This window comes from Diabrotica virgifera, chromosome 3, assembly GCF_917563875.1.
Source record: "Diabrotica virgifera virgifera chromosome 3, PGI_DIABVI_V3a".
In the NCBI taxonomy this organism is placed as follows: domain Eukaryota; kingdom Metazoa; phylum Arthropoda; class Insecta; order Coleoptera; family Chrysomelidae; genus Diabrotica; species Diabrotica virgifera.
The window spans coordinates 33,148,221-33,166,497 of NC_065445.1; the positions used below are offsets into that span (position 1 = coordinate 33,148,221).

At 32.3% G+C, this 18,277-nt stretch overlaps 1 protein-coding gene across 3 annotated transcripts in view; it reads right to left on the reverse strand.

Moving 5' to 3' along the window:
• Window positions 1-1,095: 1,095 nt before the first annotated feature.
• LOC114329826 (uncharacterized) overlaps window positions 1,096-18,277 on the reverse strand; it is a 51,580-nt gene continuing 34,398 nt past the window's right edge. For 2 of the 3 annotated variants that reach the window (XM_028279072.2, XM_028279073.2), the window contains exons 2-3: window positions 17,593-17,738; window positions 1,096-1,451 (exon numbers count right to left, since the gene is read on the reverse strand). In XM_028279072.2, the coding sequence (XP_028134873.1) occupies window positions 1,308-1,451; window positions 17,593-17,730 (282 nt within the window). In that variant the 5' untranslated portion in view covers window positions 17,731-17,738 and the 3' untranslated portion in view covers window positions 1,096-1,307. Of the gene's footprint in view, window positions 1,452-17,592; window positions 17,739-17,801; window positions 17,840-18,277 lie in introns of those variants that run through there. The other variant, XM_050647850.1, reaches the window with a different exon arrangement.

Genomic DNA, 18,277 nt, shown 5'->3' on the forward strand with positions numbered 1-18,277 from the left:
TATTTTTTTATTTTTTTTTTATACATTTTATGATTGTAAGTATATTTATTATATAATTTTTTTTTCAGAAAATACGTATTTAGTTGAAATTTTTGCCAACAATTATTGTTCAGAAATCATTTCTTTGTGGCATTTTTCAATGTGTTTGTGTGTGTTTTATTCTTTAATTTTTTTAATTTTTGGTATTTTTTTAATAAAATATTTTGGAAAGTAGTAAGTATTAAAATTAATTTAATATTTAAATAAAATAAAAATAAACTGTTTAAGGTATATTAATTTCGTTGAAATCATATAATATAAGTATAACTTCTTACGTGGGTACAAAGTACACACACATTCTTTTCTTTTATTATAGTTTTAAGTAAGCACCTTTGCTTTAGCTGAAATTGAGAGCAATTTTGATTGAAGTAGCGCCGTTGGGGAGTAATATTGTCCTTTTCATGATCATTTTTCAGTGCGTAACAAATGATAGGAAAAAGGATAAGTCCATGATAATACACATTTATTACATTTATTCTAACATGACATTTTAGTTAAATCTGACAGTTGTCACATTTTATTTTCAATTTGGAATAAAAACAAATCAAATGTGTTTCTTGCATTTATAAAATGGTATTTTCTTTGATTTATATAGTCTTATAAATTATACAGATTATATTTGTAATATTATTATCTAATTAAAAAAAATTATTTTTTTATTATGGCGCCATCTATCGACAACAAGAATAATCACCGATTTAGAAATAATTACCAAAGTAATCACCCGACGTGCCTTTCTTTCTGTCATATACAATTTAATACGTTAGAAAGAAATCGAAAAACTGTGAAACACTGAAAGATGATCATGAGAAAAAGAATACGTGGTAATAGGGCTTTTCATCGATTGTCATTTGTTTCGAGCTTCTGTCATGTGTCACATAATATTAATATATCTACGACATACGTCTTTGGTTTGTATCATTGGTATATGCCAATAACGTATGACGTAGATATATTAATATTATGTGACACATGACAGAAGCTCGAAACAAATGACTGTGAATGAAAAGCCCTATAGGCGCTATGTGTGAATTTGTGTAAAAATAAAATAAAAAAACCTGTTTAGACTTTATTTAAAACACCTTATAGAATAATTATATTTAATATGTACAAAAGAAATAAAAATTTTAACACCAAACTACAAAAATAAAACTTTAAAAAAGTACAATAGATAGTACTTGGCGAAACATTTTTTTTTTGACACGAGAAGACATACATTAACAATTTCATATCACATCCTTACGATTTAAATAAAACCTCATTCACAATTAGCTCCTGCCCACTTGATCGATCTGTTGTTGAAGGTTGTTTACGACTTCTGGGGGGAATTGGTCACCCAAAATTTCGAATAAGTTGATTTTTTGATTTCCGGGAATGCTTTCGTATGCTCCAATTTCTATACCTTCTTGTACCTTGAAAAGAAAAAGAGATTTTTAGTATCTACAGCTAGAATAGAATAAGACTGTTTAAAAACATATAGTTAAAATTAATTAACTTAAAAATGATAAAGGGGATGTTATTACTGACGTGAAGGAGAGATGGTGTCAATGGACCAATTACATCCAACAACTCTTTAATGATGAAAGAGGAGAACTGTCATTAGAAATCACAGAGGATACCGGACCACCAATATTAAGAGACGAAGTCATATATGCCATTAAAAACACGAAAGAGTTAGCTACTGGACCAGATGATGTGCCCATCGAATTATTAAAACTTATTGATGAAGATGGTATTGATGTAATGGTTGAACTCTTTCAGACTGCCACAATCCCCAGACAATGGCTGCAATCGACCTTTATAGCAATTCCCAAAAAGTCAAGTACAACAACCTGCTCGGATCACAGAACAGTGTCTTTAATGAGTCACACACTTAACATTTTTGAAAATAATACACAGTAGAATTGTTAAAACTCTCGAATATGAAATCAGTGACACACAATTTGGCTTTAGAAATGGTATGAGCACACGAGATGCTTTGTTCGGCTTGAATGTGCCGGCCCAGAGATGCATGGACATGAATCAGGATATGTACTTATGTTTTGTAGACTTTGAAAATGCATTTGATGAAGTTCAACATAAAAAGCTTGTAGATATATTAAAAAGCAAAAATATTGACAGTCGTGACATGAAAATTATATCTAATATATATATTGGAATCAAACTGTCAAGGTTAGAGTTGACAACCAGGACACCCAAGATATCAAAATACAGAGAGGAGTCCGTCAGGGTTGCGTGCTGTCTCCACTACTTTTCAATGTCTACAGTGAAGCGGTATTTCAAGAAGCTCTCTCAGATTCAATAGAAGGTATATCTATCAATGGAGAAGTTTTGAACAACTTACATTTTGCAGACGATACAGTAATAATAACAGATAACAACAATGATTTACAGAACGTAATGCAACGCCTTAATGAACGCTGTCATGAGTACGGACTGAAGATGAATTTAAAGAAAACTAAATGCATGATCATTACTAAATCGGCACACGTAAACATCCAATTAACTATTGAAGATACTGTTGAGAGTGTGGATAACTACAAATACTTAGGAACATGGATAACATCAAATGTAGACCAAACCAAAGAAATTAAGACACGTATTGAAATAGCACGTGCATCATTCATTAAACTTAAAAAGTTTCTTTGTTGTCGGGATATATAGAACTACGCCTAAGGAAGCTTCGATGTTACGTGTTCTCTACTCTTCTTTATAAATGGCTTGGAAGCGTTGACGTTGAAACAAGTCCATTTGAATAAGTTGGCCGCCTTTGAATTTTGGTGTTACAGAAGAATCCTACGAATATCATGGATTCAAAGAATGTCGAACGTGGAAGTAACTAGAAGGATAGGAAATCAACCGGAAATAATAATAACTATCAAAAGACGAAAACTTGAGTAATTAAGACACGTGATGAGAGGGCAAAAATACTCATTATTACAACTTATTATGCAAGCCCAAATCCGGGGAAAGCGAAATGTGGGAAGACGAAGAAAATCCTGGCTTAAGAACTTACGGGAATGGTTCGAATGCAGTAGTGCAGAGCTATTTAGAGCGGCAGTCAACAGGGCCCGCATTGCCATGATGATTTCCAACCTTCGATAGAAGATGGAACTTAAAGAAGAAGAAGTTGATGTTAAAAAAATATACACCGGAGGATACAAATCGTAACTCTTTTGACCACTGTATGAGATAACCCTACCCCTGTAAGGGAATACCTTTACCTTTATTAATATATTCTACTCTGTAAAGTAATAAGTATATACTTTAAGGATACTAAAGAAAAAGATGAAGGTTATTTGGAGATAATCATCATACAGAAAGAGCACAAAGCCATCGATTAAACAAATGAAAATCATATACTTTGCACTAATTTTATTAATTTTATAGTGTAGGAAACAGAGGTTGAACCTCGCAAAATGGACACAAGTCCGGTTTTATTTTCTTTCTGGTATATCAAGGCGTGCTCATTATGAGACTAACATTTTCTTAAAAAAATTAGCCCCGGAACCCCCTTTTCATCCCTTTAAAGGGGGTAATTTGTGGTTTTTGCGAAACGTAGCCCTTCCTGTGCGTTTTACAAAAAATTTTCTTAATAGTAAAATGAAGAGGACCATATTATTTCCTACTATTTATTTCCCGACAGCATATGTCTATCACACACCGTTTAGCGGGAGTGGCGCCCCAAAGTTGAGAAATTTTTAAAAGAGATGTTTAAAAAAAATTATTTCTTCCTAACTATACTAAAAATTAAGAATAAACCCTGCGACAATTAATCACAAATAAGTGGCAGATTTTGTGGTATACGTATCATTTAAGGTCAATTGCAAATTTTTTAATTACAGGGTGTTACATTTTAAAAAAACTCCTTTTTATACCATCTGAATAGCCTATGCTAGAGTAAAAAAAACTTTCAGAGATTATTATCCATGTACTGGTGTTATTTATAAATTTCTATAATGGACCCCCATTTTTTTCGGAACCACCCAGAAAAACGAGAATTAATAAAGAAAGTGATTTTCTTGGAATCATTCACACACCATGCCATTTATTAAAATGCTTCATATATTATTTTGTGCACGTTCTTATTACCCATGCATGGACACCAAAAGCGATTTCTTGATGCAAAACCTGTAGCAAAAAAAAATTAAGGGGAGGGGGTTGAAATTTTTTTTTTTTGCTTTTTGGCCCATATGGACATACGCTCCATCAATAGGGTTTTTCATAAATATATATGATTATTGCAACATCCCTGCGGAAAGTACCCTTATCCTTGAAAATAAACTGCAGAAACTACCCCTATCCCCAGAAGCAGGAAATTACAAAGCTAACAGAACTACAAAACAAAAAGAGTGTAGCGTGAATTCATTGTCGGGTGAGATTTCAGAGGCTTTCGAGGAACACCTGCTAGGACTGGAGGCAAATCTGAAGGAATATTTTCTCCCCATCTACAGCAATAAAGCATGGATAAGGAATCCATTTAAAATCGGACGTGGAATCGGACACAGAACATCCTGATTTAGATATTAAGTCAGTAATTGAACTATCGTGTGATAGGGCATTCAAAGACATACCCATTTGACAAAATACCACTGATAGATTCTTTGCTGTCTTGCCGCCAGGAGTACCCAGTTCTAGCAGAAAAAGCGATAGTTTCAACCTATACAACCTATAAGTGTGAAGTGGGGTTGTCAACACCGGTTTTCCTCAAAAATAAATATAGAAACCGTTTGGAAGTACCTGAGGATAAAATTAACAGATTTTCCTCCAAACGTGAAATTTTTAGTTAACCAGAAACAACTGCATACTAATAAAGTGTTTGATTTTTATTTTGTTTTATTACATTTTTGTTTGAGCTAGTGATTCTTTATTAAAATATAATATAAAATTAAAATAAATGTTTTCTTGCACACACGTACCAGGGTATACAAAAAAATTAGTGGGTCACGAGGGATAAGTTCAAAAATAACCGGGCCACGGAAAAATAAGTTTGGGAAACGTGCCTTAGAGAGCATGTTTTTACGATTTTCTCATTACCTATGCATTTTTTTAAAATAAAATTTATACAGAATTAATTACCACTATTCTTTCTACAAAGGTCATGTGCATTTTTTTCGTATAAGCAACCGTTACGGCACAGTGGCGCCGTAAACCTCAGAAATGCTTTGGCGGGCTCCAGTTTTTGTTTTTTTTTTCGTCACCTATTCATTTTATTAATAATGTACTATAAAAGAACACACTGTCTGCTACACATTATGATCTATGCATATTTTATTTTCTTTGCACCCTAAAGCCACAATTGTGGCCCAAAATCAATTTTTTATTATTTTCTTTATTAATTCTCCTTTTTTTAGGTGGTTCCGGGGAAAATATGGGGGTGTATTATACAAAGTGTAAATAACACCAGTACATGGATAATCCCTGAAAGTTTGTTTACTCTAGCATAGGCGGTTCAGCGTTCAGATGGTATAAAAAGGGTTTTTTTTTAATGTATCACCCTGTAATTAAAAAATTTGCAATTGTCCTTAAATGAAACCTTTACCAAACAATCAGCCACTTATTTGTGATTAATTGCCGCAGGGTTTCTTCTTAAGTTTCATTACAGTTAGGGAAAAATATATTTTTTAAAAACATATTTTTTAAAAATTTGTCAAATTTGGGGCGTCACCCCCGCTAAACGGTGGGTGATAGACATATGCTGTAGGGAAATAAATAGTAGGAAATATAGTCCTCTTCATTTTACTATTAAGTAAATTTTTTTGTAAAACGTACAGGAAGGGCTACGTTAAATAAAGTCTCATAATAAACACCCCTTGATAAACCAGAAAAAAAAAAAATAAATAAAACCGGACTTGTGTCCATTTTGCGAGGTTCAACCTCTGTTTCCTACACTATTAAACAGTTAATATTCCACGGGATTTTACTTTACTACAATTGTCTTCAAAGAAAACCAACAATTTTAAGACTTAACCGGGATCTAAGCTAAATGTCCACTTGAGATAAAATTTCGAGATTAGTCTCAAGGCCATTTCAGGCCAGGTTCTACAAATTTTGGGCACCCTGCAAACCACATGAAGGGCCCAAATGAGCGGTTCTAGGCATTTTCGGTGCCTACCGGAGCTTCTGGAATACCCCCAGGAGAACGAGGGTATTCCAGAGACTCCGTTAAAAGTAAGTTAAAAGCAGTAGCTTCTTTCCTTATAATTGGGTAGTCTTTAAGAACCATATTTTTTTAAGTTTATTTTCCTAAAAGTTCTTAATAGAAATCTAAAAATAAACAGAGAAACCACTTCATATTTTTTTCAGTTACAAATATGTAATGTTTTCAATACCAACACGGAATCGGTTTTAAAAAGGTGCACACCAAACGTGCAAAAAGGTCATGCTTTTTCTTAACTAAGAGTACCATAAACTATAGTGAAAGTAATGAAAAGTGAATCTTGATCACGTTTTTCGCAATGAAAAAATCGAGGCAATATCTTATTGCTCTCAGAAATATATTAACAAATTATTCTCTGCAAACGTTTTAAGGATTAATGTCAGTAAATACATATAGCAAATATTCAAATCAAAAAGAGATATCTTTCTCCTATTCTTTTTATTATTAGTAGAATGATTCTCCCATTAAAAAGAGTCAATAGTATTTGAAGTTAACCCTGATTTTTAAATAAATAATTAATTCTATTAATTTCTATTAAAAAATAGAAATAGTTGGGCGTAACCCTCAATTTATGAATTTTACAGGAGGCTTACAAAACTGAATTACTTGTACAGTGGAACCCCGATAAGTCGGCCCCCGATAACCCGGAAGTCCGGCTAAACCGGACCGATTTTCATCAGACAAACATTTCAACAATAAAAATGTACTATCCGCTGCAAGATAATTCGGATGGAATTCCCCAGATTATTTTGTGCTTGATATCGGCCCAGTCTCTTAATCTGGGGAATTCTATCCGAATTATCTTGCAAGGGATAGTATGTAATATATTTGAGAGGTAATGTGTATTTGTGTAATTTGAACTATGTATAGGATAGTAAAAATGACTCGTGGCACACTGCGGCGGCGGCAGAGCGACGGTCATTGTCTCAGATTTATCGGAAACAACAGGCACCTGTTATTCCTTTATTTATTTCAAACTGTCTTAGCATTGTTTAAAAAAGACTAAAAGACTATTTAAAAAATTCTTTTTTAAACAATGGTCTTAGTTTTCACTGTTCATAACATCATTCCGATTGTGACTATATTATGTGTAGTACAGTCCTGTATTATTTGTTTCCGTTTGCTTAGGCTTGTGTTTGCGTGTTTTTCATAATTTAGATGTGTAGGTACTGTGCATATAATATATTTCATGTTATTTCAATGATAACGGAGTTTATCTGTAAGTATACCGTATTTTATTAATTTTTACCATATTCTCCGGCTAACCCGGATTTTCGATAACCCGAATCGGCGCGGTCCCGATTAATCCGAGTTATCGAGGTTCCACTGTACTATGTAGCTAGTATCAATATTCCATATTTATTTTTCTATGTAGCTAGTTTAACTAGCTACATAAAACATGCAACTTAGAATATTGAAACACTACTACGTAGTGTACACTACGTACTATGTAGCTAGTATCAATAATCTATATTCATTTTTCTATGTAGCTAGTTTAACTAGCTACATAAAACATGTAACTTAGAATATTGAAACTGAAATACAAGTAATTCAGTTTTATAAGCCTCCTGGAAAATTTATAAATTCAGGGTTACGCTCTTTGGCCTTTACACCATCGAATAATATAATTTACTTAAGATTTGTACAATAATTGTTTAATAGCTGCTAATATGTTGCGGATATATCCGGTAGTAACGAAAAGTCTTAAATTGTTTAAAAAGTAGTAAACCTTGTATCTAGGGCTTTTCGTTGTTTTCCTCGTAATACGAGAGATGTCGCTAGATTGCGTCTCAAAAGGTGGAATCATTGTATCGCGATGGTTTCCCTTAAATAGGCAGATTGTTGATATTTCTTTCAGAGTTGTGACTGCATAGCTTCACTGAGGATGCATGAGAATGCTGAAATAGCTATATGGAGATGGTGGTCCAACTCTGAATCAAATATAAACAAAAACTGCCTTTATCTTTTTTAAGTAATTATTAGTTAGATATTTATTATGAAATCGTACGATCAAAAATACACTAAGGGCCGGTTGTTCGAACGCTAATCAACAATGATCATTATCAAATATTTCATTACTGTCACCAAAACTGTCAATGTCAACTTTGTTTGGGTTGCTGAAAACATAATTAATTACAATTATGAGATTTATTATTAATTATGTTAATAATTATTGTTATATTAATTGATTATAGACTCCACAGACTTTTTAACAACCCAAACAAAGTTGACATTGACAGTAATGAATTATTTGATAATGATCATTGTTGATTAGCGTTTGAACAACCGGCCCTTAAAATAATAAAAATAAATCCGTCAATGATACTAATTATATTTCATGGCTCACCGATTACGATAGTTTAATTGTAACATTCTTTGTCAATATTTACCTACGATTTTGGAGTGTGAAAGTATCATTTTTGTTTTACTTTCCTGAATGTAAATTGCGCTACTGTATTACATGATAATTAGGGAGCGGATTTTATGCTAAATGCATATTGCATGCATATTTCGCATATTTGAGACCTTTACTAAATTTTGCATATTTAAAAAAAACATGCATATTTTGTGCATATTTAAAACCATTCAAGTCCAAAAAAAATTTTTAATTTTTTAATTCGACAGAAAATATTTCCCACCACAGGCTGTTCTATTAATTCGAGAACTACCTGAAGAGAGACTGCTCATTATCTGCCTTTTCATTTTTTTCTTAGAAAATACCCGATCTTTACACAAAGTATTTAATACTTATAGTGCTTATAATGCGCCGTTATAAAAAAATGATTGTAGGATGTTAAAATGATGAAGGATGGTTTACCAGGAAATCCGAATTTTATTTACTTTTATTATACACACACCGGCAAAATTAGCCGAACACGTTAAAAATGGGACATGTTTGATGTCTCGTATTTCATAAACCAGTGGTCCGATTTAAGTGATTCTTTCAGTATGTTATAGCCTTATTACTTAAGAATATCGTTGTAGTAATATTGTTGCTAGACAGGTAAATACCTTTAAAAATTTAAAAATGGAGAGTCCCACACTTTATGGAAAACTTAACTTAACTTTTTTTGGTTGTACCACCCATCCTTTACAACCACTCCAGGTCCCAAGAACGCTCGAGTAATTGCAAATTTATCATACTTTTCTCCCCTATTATGACGATTTATTGATAAAAAACATGGCTAGTTGTTAAAGCACATAACTTTTTTATTTTCCAACATAAGCAAATTAATCAAAAAAGAAAATGTTAAGAAAGCATAATTCTACAATCGAGTTTTAATTTTAATATTTTATATATGCTGGAATATTCCACAGGGCGTTCCGAACTTTAAGAAAAAAAACACAGTATGCTTTTTACACCCGGTATAAAATGACATTTACCTGTCTAGCAACAATATTATTACACCGATATTCTTAAATAATAAGGCTATAACATACTAAAATAATCACTAAAATCGGACCACTGGTTTATGAAGTACGAGACATGAAACATGTCCCATTTTTAACGTGTTCGGCTAATTTTGCCGGTGTGTGTATCTAGTAGGTACCTATAATAATTCTGGTGATCCTTTTAAATCCCCTATTGTTAAGAAAATTCACACCTTTAGCCATAGTTTTACGATTTTCTAACGGAAATTATTAACGGAACATATTAGGGGTGAATTCCCTGATGTAAATATATGTACTAATAAGTAGCGTAAAAAAAGAAACAGGAACAGAGTACCTAATGTACCTTTACCTCCCGACCCAGTACTGACTACGTGGGGAACTTGGTTGGAAACTGCAATTTTTATGCTGAACATTTTGTCCCAATTAAGGAATTGCTTTTAGAATTTAACGCCGAAGACAGTGCTGCTATTATAAAGGAATAAAGGCACAACATATTGTTAAAACAACTTCATTGGCAAATCAGTTAACTTTTATCAAGACGCATTATAGTTTTATAGTACAAACCATAAATAATTTAGAAAAGCGGAAAATATCTTTAATAGAGTCCGTCGAAATAGTTAGAAATTTTAAAGCAAACATTTCGAAAGTTCCCGGTGAAATCGGTAATTCAGTTAAAAAGAAATTAGAATTGGTTCTAGAAAAACGGCTTTAAAACTTTGGAGGACATACGCGAAATTTTTAATGGAAATTTTGAAATTAATTTTGGTGCAGAATTTTCGGCTTTAACAAGTTATTTTAAATACGCCCCAATTACTTCTGGTGATGTTGAAAGGAGTTTTTCAAGTTATAAAAATATTTTATCTGATCAAAGAAAATATTTCCTCGTAAAAAAATTGGAAAAATACATTGTAGTGAATTATAATCGAAGATATTATAGTGATATTGTTGTTTTATTTTAAATAGGAGAACTTGCAACTATTGGTATCAGTTTTTGTAAAAAATGAGAATAAATTGCATCTATAAAAAAGAATGATTTTATTTAAAAGATAATAAATAAGTTTGCCCCCCCCCCTCCTATAAAAGAACCCACTAGAAAAGAATAGAACAGAAGATTTGTGGTTTCTCGAAATGCGCATTTTTTGAATTTTTGTGCATATTTTGCGCATATTTCGTAATTTTTTACTGCATATATATGCGCATATTTCCTCAATATTGATCGCATATAAATCCGCTCCCTAATGATAATTAACAATTTGTTTTGAAAAATAACATATGTATATTATTATTAAGGAATGTGAATCATAAATAAAGCATGTTCCACGGTTTTAACCGTATATGTTCTTCAGAAACTAATCATATCGAAGTTTTAAAATTTCATTGTGATCTTTAGTAGTATTATACGTGGTACAAATATCTGGGAAACATCATGATGGACGATGCAAAGTTAACCCTGACTAATTAAAAACTATCTACAAGTGACCAACAAAATTTATTACGAAGTTTAATTCCAATTCAAATTCCAATCTTAACAAAAAGCTCTGAAAACAGCAATTCAACAGATAAACGCAACAAAAATAATAAGTGCTACGAAAAAAAACATCTAGAATCACTGACTAGAAACTGAAGGAATTAAAATATCAGAAGAGAAAATTAATCCATTCTAGAATTAATTCCTCAACAAATATTAAGCTGATGACACACAAGAAGAATGAAATATAATAAGACTGATTTTACTGGCATTTTATAAATATTTGTACTTACTCACTACTTACGTGTCTAGTCTAAACCAAATATGTAGTAATAAACGGATTAATAATGAAGTGAGAAAATCAAATTATCAACTGGAAAATTTTTTGCATTATGTAGGGCACTTCCTGAATTGCGTGATGAATAGAAAAAAGAGATAATAAAAAGCTTCTAAATCCAACTAAAAATTCATATGTTACTCCTTTTAGAAATGCGTGGAAAATTTTACCCGAGTTTCCAAATATTAAAAACATTAAGGTGACATAGCGATATCAAACGGGGATAGGTAAAATAACTTCAGACATTCATTAGAAATAACAAATAACCAATAACTATAATCTGTTTTTTTAAAAAGTCGCACCTTTACAGCTGGTTCCCAAGATATTGCTGTGCTCCAAATTTTGGATATTTTCTTTGGTTATTGATATTCTCCAAAAGTAAAATTTTTAGGTACACTCTATAGAAAACATTTGTTTTAATTTTGTATAATTCGAGATTCCTAATTTATAAGTTTGTCTGTACATCGATATTTTGTAGGCGAAATCAACTTTTACTTTTCAATCGTTAGTTTTATTGCTTCGTATTTCGGATATTGTGTAATACAGGATGTTTTTACCGCATCGTTTAGCTGATTTTAATTATCATTTGTAACAGAAAATAATCACAACGTAAGAGTATTGACAAAACATCAAGTATTTAAAGTATTTTCTTTGGAGGATCCAGGAAATAGAAAGACCTTATTTGACGAAGGTAGAGTATTTATAATTGCTTAGGTAATTAGGTAAAACAATATCGATAAAAAACATCTACGGAGAAGAAAGAAAAGAAACTCCCAAGAAAAAGAATTAAGTGTTCAAATAGTCGAGGAAATGAAATGGAAAAAATGGCAAAACCTCGCAATTTTTTCGTCCAGCATCGATTTGTACAAAAATTTGGGATTAGGTTTCATTTCACCCTCTAGTTCATTTTCTATATTGAGCCGTTGTACGCTTTTGGTTTTTTAAGGGTAAAAACTCCCCCTAATTATAAAAAATTATAAAATAACATTTTAAACTTTAATATTGTCAACATTTGGTTCTTATTAGTTACATAATGATTGTTTTATACTTTAAGATATAATATCATAATATTTCAACCCTTACAACCACCCTTGTTGAAGCTATATATAAAAAATTGACTTATCCTAAAAGAATAATTTCGGATTGCATCGATTTACAAAAAAATTTGAGATTAGGATCATCTCACCCTGTACTTCATATTCTATATCATACTCAAGGGCGTTGATTATTTTTAGGGGTGTACACTACCCCTTATTGTCAAAAATTATATACAAACATTTTAAACTTTAATATGGGTAAAATTTGGTTTTGTTTGGTTAAATAATGATTGTTTTATGCTAATGGATATAATATCATATTTTTACCCTTAAAAACCACCCTTAATAACATTGCAATTTTTTAAGTAGATAATTTAATAGATCTATACAGAAAAAAGTAGAATTAAAGAATTACAAAAACATCTATTTACAGAAAAATACGAAATATGTACAAATACAAATACAAATAGTTTTTTAGTAATCTTCCTGTATACGAACTAGTTCTGTGGTATTATATACATTGAAAATGCTCTATAGGTGGACTATTCGAATTTTTCGAAAAAAAAATCGTTTTATAAACATAGCTCCTGTATTTTTGGCGATAAATTTTTTTTTCAAAAATGATTTTGTCGGATTTTTGAAGACCTATAAGACTATGTAAATTAAATTCCATAAGATCCCTTAGTTTTTAATTGGGGTGGGTTTAAAGGGCTCGATAAGGGGGTGTTTGCTCGTAAATAAAGGTTTGAAATAGATATATCTCTCTAAATATTCACTGTAATGAAAATTTATGTACAAAGAAATTTTAGGTATGAAAAAAACTACAATTTAGTAATCTATCATTTTTTTCGTATCTCTAGTATTTTCCGAGATATTGTGAAGAAAATGGCGAAAAATACGATATTGCATAAAATCAATTTTCCTTTAAACTCCAAGTTTTCAAAAATTGGGCCTTTTTAATGGCTCAAACTTCTTGGGTGTATTGATAATATAAATATAAAGGGAATTACAGAAAGGTGAAGACCAAAGTTTTTAATTAGGAGGGTAGTTATGGGGTTGTTTTCACTCATTTTTTCATAAAGAAAAGCAGGTACCGACCTTTTTTTGATCATAAGTCACTTAATTTTTATGCTAAAAACTTTTGTTTTTTTTTCTTTGGAAAGGTCTAATTGTATCCTTGAAAAAAGATTATATAAGTTTTCCTCTAAAAATTCAAAGTTTTCCCGTTATTTGGCTTTGAATATTTCAAATTATAAATGTGACGAAAAAAGCTAACTTTTAACATGCCGTGTATTGGTCGTAAAAATATTATAGAAAAAGAATTTGGTTTGTATTACTAAAAGACACAATTTCGATTTGGCTACAGTTTTTTTGGCTACAATGGCTACATTTTTTTTTTGATTAAGTGCCTATTTTTCGATTTATTCTCAAAAAACTCTCTAAAAAAGTGGATCTTTTCGTCGAAAAACTGTTACTTTCAACCGCGAATAACTCGAAAAATATTAGTTTTACGAATAAAATGTAAAAAACATTTTTTTCTTAGAATTACGTTTTACATCGATTTACATGGTTAAAATTTAATAAAAAATTCACACCCCGAGATAAGGTAGCAACCACCCCCAAGGTTTTAGCGTACAGCGGCATGATATAGAAAATTATACTTGGACTATTCCCTACCTTCTGTGAAAATTTCAAGTAAATTTATGCTAGACGAGAAAATTGCGAGCCAAAATGCTTCATTTCCTCGACTAAAAAGAGAAGTTAATGTTGGTGTCAAAACAGGGGCAAGGGGCAGGGAGAGGTTGGCTTAAATCCAAAATGGCCTGCGAGAGTTCTGCCGCTTTTCCACAACACAAAATCCAACGGTTGAAATTTGCAAGTGCCCATGTTAACTGGAACGATAATCATTGGGAAAGAGTTCTTCTTTTCACATATGAAACAAGGATAGAATTATGGAAGCCAGATGGACGTGGTCGAGTACAAAGAAGGTCTAGGGAACGTTTCGCAGAATGTAATCGCCTATACAATGTTAGCTTTAGTGGCGGTTCCATATAATGCTATGGGGTTGTCATTAGTTAAGAGAGTCGTACAGAGATTATTGAGGTGAATATTCGAATGAATTCTGATTGGTACATACCCAACATCTTCGTGAAGCATGTTTTTTCCTTATGCCGGCATAGTTGGATATGATTACTTTGTATTAATGCACATATATGCCTGTGCATAAGAAACTTTAAAACTTAGTAGGACAAAAACAGAGTATTTGGAATGTTCATTTAAAGATGGAGCTACTACAAATAAAATGGTATCTTTGGATGGTGAAATGATTGTGAAAAGGAATAGTTTTAAGTACCTAGGGTCGGTATTACAGAGTAATGGAGAAATAGATGGAGATGCATGCAGTAGAATTAGGGCTGGATGGATGAAGTGAAAAGAAGCGAGTGGTGTGTTGTGTGACAGAAAAATTCCAATGAAGCTGAAGGGAAAATTCTATAAAACAGCCATAAGACCGGCTAAGTTGTATGGAACTGTATGTTGGGCAGTGAAAAAAAAGGAGGAACAACGAATGCATGTGGCGGAAATGAGAATGCTTAGATGGATGAGTGGAGTGACAAAGAAGGATAAAATTAGAAATGAGAATATTAGGGGAAGTCTAGGTGTGGCACCAATTGATGCCAAAATGAGAGAGCATGGGTTAAGATGGTTTGGTCATGTTCAACGTCGAGACGTTAATCACCCAATACGAAGAATAGAATTTGCGGATTCCTGGAAGGAGTAGGAGAGGAAGACCAAAGAAGACCTGGGGGGAGACGATAAGGCAGGACATGTTGGTAAAGGGGATTAACATTGATATGACCCAAGATAGAATTGTGTGGAGAAATGCAATTAGGGAAGCCGACCCCGCATAGGGATAAGGCAAAGAAAATGATGAATGATGATGATGCCTGTGCATAAGAACTTCTTCTAGCTATCTTAATTTTATTCACTGTCACCCTAAATAGCATGCTTCTATCAACACAATTCATTCCAATCTCGCAAGTTCTTCAACCATGAGGTGTTTCTTCGTCTTGGACTGCGTTTACCTGCTATTGTTCCTTGCATAATATTTTGCAGCAACCTATATTTGGGACTTCTCATTACATGTCCGAAATACTCCAGCTTTCTCTGCTTGGTGCTTTTTATAATCTCAGTTGTCTTGCTGAGACATTCTAGTAATTTTGAGTTTCGCATCTTCTCCACCCAAAAAACTTAAAAACTTAAAATTCTTCTATAGCACCACATTTCGAAAGCCTCAAGGTGATTTAGATCGATTTTATTCCCAGTACAGGACTCGACGCCATAAAGTAAGACCGAAAACACGTAGCAGAGAAGTAGGCAGATTCTCAATGCCAATTTTAGGTCTCTATTACATAACACCTTGGACATCCTTCTAAAAGCCGCTATGACCTGCTCTATCCTGGATCTAATTTAGCCGTGACTTTCTGCGTTACAACTTAATTGCTATCCAAGGTAAATTATTTTATAAACTTGCTCAAGTTTGATATTACGTACATATATAGACGGTTTTATATTCTGTTGTTTATTTATTACCAGTATATTGGTTTTCCGTATGTTCAGATCCAGACCAACCTTCCTACAACTCTCAACGACACTAGAAAGTGTGTTTGCAGATTTTCTTGACTAAAAGCTAGGAGTACTGTATCGTCCGCATATTGCAAATTATGATTACTTCACCGATCACAATTATTCCTTCTCGTTTTTCAGAAGCACAAGCACATGCCGTAGGAACAGTCATAAAATATCTTGAGGATGTTGGGATTGGAGGTCTAGACTAGCCATCAACGGGTCTTTTTGCAAATCCCAAAAATAGGACATGCATCGGATATCCTAAAACAAAGTGCCTATACATAGGTACGAGCAAGAAATCCAGCTTCAAACTCTATTGCAGAATTAAAAATTGTTGCACATGAAGAATGGAATCGACATCTGCAAGAAACCATCCAAGACGGATGCAGGTTATCACTAGAGCTAGGGGAGGAAATACTAAATAATAAATTGTTACACAGTTGCCATAAAAAGTGTTCGTAAAATAATAAGTATTTATTTTCTTTCTCAGTAAATGGTATATCTAAGCAAAATGAAAATAATTGATTAAATTCTGTACAAATTTGTTGTAGCACTTCAATATGTAAACTACTTGACAATGAATATACGTAGAATTGTCCACCACAAAACTTATTTAGCAGCAAAAAGTACAAAACTCTTCAAAAGGAAAAAATATTCTTTTAAAACATACTCAAAATAAAAATGCAATATTTGTGTCTGTGAGTACATTAGTAAACTAAGAAAACAAACATACAAACAAGCATACATTTGGGAAATGTACCGATAGAAAGGCTTGATAAATACAAATACCTAGGAAACTGGATTTCAGAGAAAAATGATGAAACAACAGAAATAAGGACCAGGATAGAAATAGCAAGAAATGCGTTTGTAAAAATGAAAACAGTTCTCTGCAACAAAGACCTTAGCTTAGAACTGAGAGTAAGAGCTTTGAGATGCTACGTGTTCTCGATACTACAATATGGATTTGAAAGCTGGACATTAAAGCAAGAACACATAAATAAGCTACAGTCATTTTATATGTGGTGTTACAGAAGAATGCTCAGAATAGCATGGACACAGAGGAAAACGAACACGGAAGTACTGCGAGAAATGGGTAAAGAATGCGAAATAATAAACACAATAAAAATAAGAAAGTTACAATATCTGGGACACGTAATGAGGGGACCGCGATATGAAATGCTAAGACTGATAATACAGGGAAAGATAAGAGGCGGAAGGAGTATAGGAAGAAGGAGAGTGTCATGGTTAAAGAATTTAAGGGACTGGTTTAGATGCAGTTCTATAGAACCCTTTAGAGCAGCGGTGGATAGAGTAAAGATAGTGATGATGATATCCAACCTCCGATTAGGAGACGGCACTTAAAGAAGAAGAAGTGTATTAGTAAAGTCCAATATTTATTAATTAGAGATATAACGCAACGGAAATTTTTACGTTTTCTGGCAAGTATATTATTTCATAAAACCGGATATTCTTCCTCCTCTTTTAAACTAAATAATTCATTACAAACAGCCAAAAATCAATAACAATTTACCTTTTGAATCTGAGCATCTTTTGGAATTAAAAACGTATTTTGTGCTTGTCGAATCGCTTCCTGGGTATACGCACTGCCTTCCTTTTGTGGAAAAGCTGCTACGAAACCGATGAAAGCCAGGCAAATGAAGAATTTCATCGTTGAACCTGAAAAAGGAAAGCCACTACTTGAATTAACCGTGTTGTGTAATTTTTTTAAAGGTTACTGACCAAATACGAAAACGGAAAGTCGAAGTCAATACTAGAAATGCGCAATAATCAATCTTCAATGGTACAAAATCAATCACTTGACAAACAGGTCTCTAGTTTCAATATGTAGTATGCAAACAAATAGTACACCTCATTTATATTTGTAAAGTACTAATAATATATTTGTTGAGATAACTAATATTTTTGTTTGCCGTCGATTCATGTGTTATTAAAATACAATATTTTAATAGTACTAAAATTTTAAGTTAGAAAAGTTATAATTAATAGCAAACAAAGGTATTACCCCCATAACAATTAGATTAATAAGATAAAAAATAATCAAAATAAAATTCCGTACAGGCTGGAATAAATTTTATATCAAAGTTTAGGTGAATACAAAAGATATTTTCAAAAAAGTATCCAAATCATATGAGGGTATCATTGCTTAAATAATTAAAAAGGGGTAACTTTTGAACAATATTTACTTTTTTAATTGC